Source organism: Protopterus annectens, chromosome 13.part0 (assembly GCF_019279795.1).
Source record: "Protopterus annectens isolate FY-2018-M chromosome 13.part0, PAN1.0, whole genome shotgun sequence".
In the NCBI taxonomy this organism is placed as follows: Eukaryota; Metazoa; Chordata; order Ceratodontiformes; family Protopteridae; genus Protopterus; species Protopterus annectens.
The window spans coordinates 418,771,638-418,780,220 of NC_056747.1; the positions used below are offsets into that span (position 1 = coordinate 418,771,638).

An 8,583-nucleotide genomic window follows, 5' to 3' on the forward strand; every position below is an offset into this window, starting at 1 on the left:
CTCCAAACAAAAAAACATTGATCCGTAGGTATGAGTTCTGGCAACGCCTTGCCATTCTCTTCCCTACTGTGGATATAAGCACTTAATAATCACGGTTTACAATTGAATCAGGCCTGTAAGGATATGGGTCCAAAAAGTCTTTATGATCTGAATTATTCTCGGCAGTCTTACCCAAGCGAAAAAAAAGCAAACAAACCTCCTTAGTCGACCCACTTCTAAGCAAAGACACATACTGGGTAATATAACTTATATTTTCAACTCCAAAGAATGCATACTAACCGTTCCATGTCTTTCTTCGAGAATCTAAAGAAAACATGAGGATATAGGAATAATCATACTGGAAGATCTTTATCTTTTATTTTAAAAGTATCTGCTGATGAATCTTTCAACTGTAATGCAAGAACAAATATATGTATGTCCCGCAAATTAGAAACGTGAGAAAAATATTTTTTTTATAAATATCAAATAACTTTATGACAAAACCGGGAAGTCCCCATTCCCCAGCAAAGTTTACATACTATGACCTTTCACCTCAGCCCAATTACAGCCTTCAGCGTTCTACGATTACAACCTTCGCATCAACCAAACTTTTTCTAGGCGGAGTCAACCCTTCACCGTTTAATAGACAACAGCGTTTGCCAATAGAACGATGATTTGCTTTACACCTGGGGCGAATTTCGCCACTAGGAGTTGTTCATACCTCTTTGGAGACATAGTTACGGAAAAGCTTAGGGTTAGTATGCCCCTTGCAGTGGAGGGGGCTACCGGCAGATACGTTTCTCGCGCCATTTTTCAATAATTGGGCTCATTCTTTTAATTCTGTCATACGCGTGGAAACGCTTATTGTTTAGTACTATAGCTGACAAGTCATTGGCTACCTCGTTTATGGTGATTGATGTTCTAATAGACAGCTTTAGGTTGTGTGCGAAGCTACGACTCCAGATAGGCCTTTTGCACTAAGAAATCCATGGCGCTACCGTCGCTGTTTCAATTGTTCCTATAGGTTTATGATAAGCGGAAGAGGAATAACGAAAGTCTGTCTTCACTCACTGTGTCTTAGGTGAATAACATCGCTGTGTTTGTAGAGAGACCACGAGTTCATAGAGCTTTCATCTGGAAAGTTGTGGATTTAGATTGTTGAAAGTGTACAAGAAGAGAGGCGTGGATTTATTGGTTTTCATTTGGAAATTGCTGATATTTCTATAAAAAGATGGCTCCGTTATTGGGTCGGAAGGCATTTCCTTTGGCGAAGCCACTGTTGGAGCCACCGGCAGAAGGAGAGGAACTCTATATAGTCGAACATACCAAGGAGGCTTTCAGGAACAAAGAGTATCCTTCTGGGTGGCTTGTGTTAGGTCTATTCATTTACATGTGAGGGACGTTCCCAAGGTTCTGCTTGAGAGCCCATTGTTTGAGGTCTGAATGTGCGATACTTGTCTGGTTAATCTGAGACTTTGTAAATTGGTTGCTTGTTTTGAGACTTGCCCCAGCGGAGGGGAGTGTTTTTTTTTTTTTTTTTTTTTGGTGTGGATACAATACAGTATTTAATGTACTGTTTTAGTGTAACAGTATTTACTTCGCCTTTCACGTTTTACTGTCTTGTTTGGAAGGAAGAGAAGGACTTAAAGTACTGAGTGTCCTCAGTTGAAAGGGGTAAATGAGCATGTAGGACTGGTGAAAGCTGAGAGGAATGCATTTTTGCTGTGGACCAGGACAAGCTGAAATCAGATGTGTTGCATTCTTTTCTGTAAGATGGTAACAGTAATGTGGTGAATTTAGGAAATGTTATAATCGAAGTTTTAATGGAAGCCGAGATCGAAACTGGTAAGCATTGTGTCATTTTATCACGGTAGCCTTGTCTTTCTCAGAGTTTAGTGTTGGTCACATGGCTTTGTTGCAGTGAAAGCTTGCAGGCAACTCTGACACCATTTCCAAGTAAGTGCGTGTGTTTATTGGCAAGTGTAAATACAGTGCCTCGGTTGGTAAAGCCTATTTTTGAACGAGAAACAAGTTATTAATGTGCTTAGTTGGTGACACTGCCGTTAGGTGCATGCTTGTAATTTGGCGTGTATGTGTGCAGAAACAATGGCTTTGTATTATTGAAATTTGCTGTACAAGAGTTTTTAATTGATGTAAAAAGTACTGAGCTTTTGTGCTGCGGTGGTATTGTTACACACCTTAAGTTGAAGTTGCAAGCACATTAACTTGTAGCAAATGTATCACTTTTTTAAGAGGAGTTTTGCTTTTAATTTTAGCAACTATATTTATGGGGTGTTGCCTTAAAACAGTTTGGCTAGAACTTTCAGGCTAACACCCATTTAGCAGTCTAAGCCTTAGTGGAACCCCTGTACGGTCAGTATTGTCCACTGCCAAGCACCCTTTGACCATAACTTAAACACAAAACTTTTCTAGTCTGTCCTTGTACTCAAATTGTCTTCAAAATGTGGAATTCCAATCGCTACCACAATCCGACAACAAATGAACCTAACGCAAAAAAGTTGCCAAGACACTTAAAAAAAAAAAACAGTTAACTGTTCTTCCTTGTCCCCAGACTAGACTACCCTGGCTTTTGCACACCTTTTGTTACCCCTATGTATCTCAAAAAGCAAATTCTCACTGTAGATGTTCTACAGTTTTTCTGTGCTTCTTTACTGTCACGTCTGTTTCTGTTTACCACTTGACAGGTTTTCTCCTCCAGCAAGATTCCAGTTAATACTCTCTTGTACATCTGCTTGACCATCCCCGCAACTTTTTTCTTTATATTGGTTAACAGATGTGCATACTGTGTAACTTTACCCACCTTCTCTGCTTTCTACTTGTCTCCCACATCTCTTGCCCATAAAATTAAAATTGTAATGTGACATTTAAAACATCACTTTGCATGCTACGTTTGACTTGCATTAATATGCAGTGACTCTTTACTGATTGAAAGGCAGCCATACTAGAAAAATTGCAGTTATTGTATGCTTGTATTGCAACTTTGCTTTACATTTTTTGGTCTGTTGAATAAAATTTCTTTTGTTGCTGGAGTTTTTTCCCCAGGGTCTCTGTTGAAATGGGGTTTCCATAGTCCAGTCAGACTATTCCAGTCAACAAAAGCAATGAATAAGTAGAATGTAATTTGTTGTACTTTAGTTCTCTGAATTAACTGCCAGTGAACTGCTTCCTGTAATCAAGGGTGCAGAGTTTGATTCCTTCCACTTTAATTTGCCACCATGCAACCCTGCACAAGTCATTTAACAGGACTTCTCTCATCTGTTCACCGAAAAGGACCAGCTTGTCTAGTGAGGCTCATGTTTGAGGGGGTATGGGGTGCTAAACCAGGAGGTGAATTTACAGTTGCCCCAACTATTCATCCAAGTTATGGTTGAATGGAGTGACTTAAGTATTTTGCTTTTATGTGAAGTGGAAGACTTTTCCACAGAAGTGGCATTATCTGTGATAAGTCTATTCCTCAAACTTTTTGCTTATTTTGCAGTAGAGGTGAGATCCCTTGAGTGGGTGTTAAACATTTGATTTGTGTATCAAATATGGGTGACAGATTAGGGTCTGTGGAATCTGTTTACAGAAGGCAGAGGTTGCTTTAGCATCCATTATTGCCATAGGTTCATAGATTAGAACTAGGCTGACTGCCCTTGTGACCAAGCAGGTGGTGCAATAGTGCTCAAAAGAAAACTCAATAACCAAAAAAAAAGAAGTCCTCAATCAATTTATTTGAATAAAGTTTAGTGCTTTCGTCAGTGTGATTGACTTCAGAACAAAAAAAATAATCTTTCAAATCAAATTTAAATACAAGGTACTACATACTAATTGGTTCACTTCCAACCAATACTATCAATGGATGTTTCTGTTCACAAATATTAAGAAATCATAGTTATTCAATACTTGAAATAAGATTTCCCAAAAACTAAATTACATTATAGACAATTTAAAAAATGTATATAAAAATAATCGACCTGAACTCTAAAGCATATGTTCACAGTATATATAAAATTAAAAAAAAAATTTATAAGCATAAATGTTAAAACTGTATAAGTAAACGTATATGTTATGAATGTGAAAACTGTTAAACTTGTTCTGCCTTCTCTTTCAAGATGGAACGGTCAAATACTTATTTAAACCTGGTGGAAAATTGGCAGCTAACCTTAACTGCCATAATTCTTTTTTATTTAAAATATTTTGCCAGTCACCCCCCCCCCCCCCCCGGCTTCCACATGTACAAAATCAAGAATAGCAAACTTAAAACAAGAAAAATTAGCACATGACATACTATGTTTATATAAAGCATTGGTTTCCTTTTTGTTTCTTATATCGTATAAGTGCTCATATATCCTGGTCTTTAATAGCCTCTCCGTCTTTCCTACATAAAAGGAAAAAAACGGTATCACACCTGGCTATATATACCAGTTTGCTTGAAAAGCAGTTGCCCCTTTTCAAAATAACAAAACTTTCATTCTGATTCTCAATACTAATAGAGCTATCCTGTAAAATATATGAACAATAAGAGCATCTTCCACAAGGTCTGCTCCCATCCGTTTTCACTTGTGTACCTTTTGTAGTTATTACCTCTCTCCAATACTAACTTAAAATTGGGTCCTATTTTTGTAGAGAAGATGGGTTTATCACCCACTAAATGAAATACTTCACTGTTAGTTTTGAAGATGTTCCAGTTCTTGGATATTATTCCCTTAACCTGAGAATACAGTGGGCTGTATTGTATCACACATGCTTGCTGAAAATCAGTTTGGTTGTCTTCATTAGTTCTCACTATTGGGGTATTTGTTGGTTTAAATCCTTTGCCTAACAGGGGTATATGTTGGCTTAAATTCTTTGCCTAATGGGTATATATTTTTTACCCCATTCGTCCAAGACGTCCAAGTATGTGATCTAAAAGTTCCCCAGGATAACCTATTTCAAGGAATATGTCCTTCAAGAGTCCAAATTCCTTGATCACATCACTTTTTAAAGATGTCATCCTGGCAATTAGGATGGTGGCTGTCAAAATGTAAATAGTTAAAGTATTGTTACGGTAGATTCTGGAAATGAATTTCTTGAGCCTTAATTATCTTGGTATCTAAAAAAAATTAATCTCTTGATCATGAAATTCAAAAGTGAATTTTAAGAAATTATAGAATAAAGGTATAATATCTAATCTCCCCTTTCATAAAATAAATATCGTCCAAGAATCTACTGTAAAATAGTATGTTAGAAAACTCACTTTGAAAAACATTTTCTTTCCCAACCTAATAGAACCAAATTTGCATACAGGGGTGCGCAAGCTGCTCCCATCGCAACTCCCTTTAGTTGTTGAAAATATTCCACCTCGAAATATATATAATTTTCCAAAATGAGGCTCATAAGTTTACATTAATACAATTTCATCAGAAGTCAAGGAAGAATTAGTGGAGTGTTTCTTAAAAAAAAAAAAACTTTAGCCCTTCTTGTTTTAGTATACATGAAAATTTAAGTCCTGAACATCTATAGTAAGTAAGAAGGAATTTGGACACCACAGTTCACTTTTTAGTTGACCAAGGAAGTCCCAGGAGTCTTATTAAATGTGGAAACTTCCACAATACATTTTAACTTTTTGTCTATGTATACTTCTAGATTGTGTATTTTGGAGCCTGCAGCTGCTACAATAGGCCTGAAGGTTGTTTTTTTCAAGTTCTTGTGTATTTTAGGTATACCAAAAAGAACTGGAATTTTGGGATGTTTATTCAAAAGAAAGTTTTACTCTGTTTTAGAAATTCTTTGGTCCATGAGGTATTCATATAAGTAACTAATCTTTGATATGAGATATGAATCTCATTTTTATCTCATTTTTTTGAACATGAATAGTTTTCAGCATTAAAAAGAATATCCTGCATGACATTAGTATAATCTTTTGAATTGTACAATATAATTCCTCCACCCTTATCAGGTGTCATGATACGTATTCTATCTTCCCTTAGGTTTTTCAACAATTCTTTCTTTCTGATTTAAATTTGAAAATGTTCTTTTTCTCCCCCCACATCTTGTATGTCTTCCTTCGCTGTTTTCTCAAAAGCAGTAATAAGTGGATGTAAAGGTGTATTAAATATACTGCTTTTTTAGGTGTTTTATAGGAATTCATATTGACATTCTTGTCTGAAAATATTATTCTTAAATTTAATTTTCTCAAGTACAACTAAGCCCACCATTATTGTTGCTATGTCAGGCATTTTAGTGGGAACAAATTTGAATCCCTTAGAAAACAAGAGAAAAAAGTCTTGAGTAATAGTTCCAGTATAATTGTATATATGAAACCCATTTAAAGTATACCGAAATATTGTCTTTACATTCAATGGAATTAAGGTGTCTCTACCATCTGGGGCGACCTTTGGGCTGTTGTGTTACTTTGCTGTATGTTTGGTGTGTCTCCTGTTTGCGACTTCACAAAACTAATAGTGAAGTATTTCATTTAGTGGGTGATAAACCCATTTTCTCTACGAAAATAGGACCTAATTTAAAGTTAGTATTGGAGAGAGGTAATAACTACAAAGGTACACAAGTGAAAACTGGTGGGAGCAGACCTTGTGGTAGATGCTCTTATTGTTTATATATTTTACAGGATAGCTCTATTAGTATTGAGAATCAGAATAAGTTTTATTATTTTGAAAAGGGGCAACTGCTTTTCAAGCAAACTGGTGTGTGTGTATGATACATATATATATGTATATATGTATGTATGTATGTATATATGTATATATATATATATATATATATATATATATATATATATATATATATATATATGTGTATATGTGTATATGTATATATATATGTGTGTGTCAGGTGTGATTAACCTGTTTTTCCTTTTATGTAGAAAAGACTATTTAAGACCAGGATATGAGCATTTATACGATATAGGAAACAAAAAGGAAACCAATGCTTTATAGAAACGTAGTATGTAGTGTGCTAATTTTTCTGGTTTTAAGTTTGCTATTCTTGATTTTGTACATGTGGAAGCCGGGGGGGGGGGGGTGATTGGCAAAATATTTTAAATAAAGAATTATTATGGCAGTTAAGGTTAGCTGCCGATTTTCCACCAGGTTTAAATGAGCATTTGACCGTTCTGCTTAAACTTGTTCTGCCTTCTCTCTTTCAAGTTAACAGTTTTCACATTCATAACATATACATTTACATATGCAGTTTTTAACATTTATGCTTAATTTTTTTTGAATTTTTTTATATACTGTGAACATATGTGTTGGAGTTCGGGTCGATTATTTTTATATATTTTTTTTTTATTGTCTAATGTAATTTAGTTTTGGGAAGTCTTATAAGTATTGAATAATTATGATTTATTAATATTTATGAACAGAAACCTCCATTGATGGTATTGGTTGGAAGTGAACCAATTAGTATGTAGTACCTTGTATTTAAATTTGATTTGAAAGATGTTTTTTTGTTCTGAAGAAGTCAATCAAATTGACGAAAGTGCTAAACTTTAATTCAAATTGATTGAGGACTCGCAACTTGAGTGCTTTTTTTTGGTTGACTGCCCTTGTGAACCATTTCAAGCCTAGCCAATTACCTCATGTGAGAATCAAACCCTGCACCTTGTGTCTGTGAGGTAAACACCTTAAACATTATGCCATCCTCCCACCCTACTGCTATTGAGAACAGGGGCAAGGTTTTGATGCTATATGCATAGTGTTTTATGATTTAGGCCCTTTAAATAGTATGTGAGAGAGCGCTGGGGTCATTTGGTTGTGTTTGGACAGGGACAGGTACATACCAAAGGGGGGCATTATTCTCTAGCACCCTTGAGTGCTGGGTATAGTGGAGTGATTTTTTTTTTTTTGTTGACATTTGTTTACCGGGAATGTTCGACATAGTACCCATTTTCAGCGGAGGCCCAGGGAGAAAAGCCCCATAAGCACAGTTAGCAAAATTAGAAATAGGTTCATAGGTTGTTACTGGGCTATTGACCCATAGGTCTTTATAAGCCTGTCTGTGTGTACCCAATACATTATTAGAGCAACCTTGTGTAAAGGATCATGCCAAAACTCAAGGTCTTGGCAACGACTGCCCATATCCAGGAAGGTCATAAGTGAAATTCCCGGCAGGAATTTATGGTTTCTCTCTGGGCTACACTTAAACAGTGTAATAGAAGGGCTTTGTGTGATGTAAATTGGCAGCCCGTTCCAGATGAGTGGCAACCTCTGAGAGATGTCTGTCTAGCAGGTCCTTTTTATGTTGAAGGCCAGGTTATTTTCCCTGGAGCAGGTGACCCTTGTCCTGTTTGACTTGCAGATGTGCAGCATTTCCATTAGGTTTGTATCTGAGATTGCCCTGTAGGTCAGGCACAAGTCCTTCCTAAGTAGTGTGTATGCTACTGAGTACAGTGATGGTGACTTCAGTCTGTCCATGTATGACATGTTGTAAATCTTGAATTTCCTTGGTTAGAAATCTGTTGGTCTGTCAGATTGCTGCAAGTGCCTGGCACGGTACATACAAAAGGGAGCATTGTACTCTGTAATTGGCCTGATGAGGGTTGAGTACAGGGGAGTTAGTCTTCTTTCCCTTGGCAGTGCCTTTGCTAATGAGGCGTCCGATGTC

At 36.4% G+C, this 8,583-nt stretch overlaps 1 protein-coding gene across 1 annotated transcript in view; it reads left to right on the forward strand.

Annotated features, from left to right (window-relative positions):
* Positions 1–680: 680 nt before the first annotated feature.
* BAZ1B (bromodomain adjacent to zinc finger domain 1B) overlaps positions 681–8,583 on the forward strand; it is a 2,173,382-nt gene continuing 2,165,479 nt past the window's right edge. Inside the window, exon 1 of the mRNA XM_044054836.1 lies at positions 681–1,329. Within this exon, the coding sequence (XP_043910771.1) occupies positions 1,211–1,329 (119 nt within the window). The 5' untranslated portion in view covers positions 681–1,210. The remainder of the gene's footprint in view (positions 1,330–8,583) is intronic.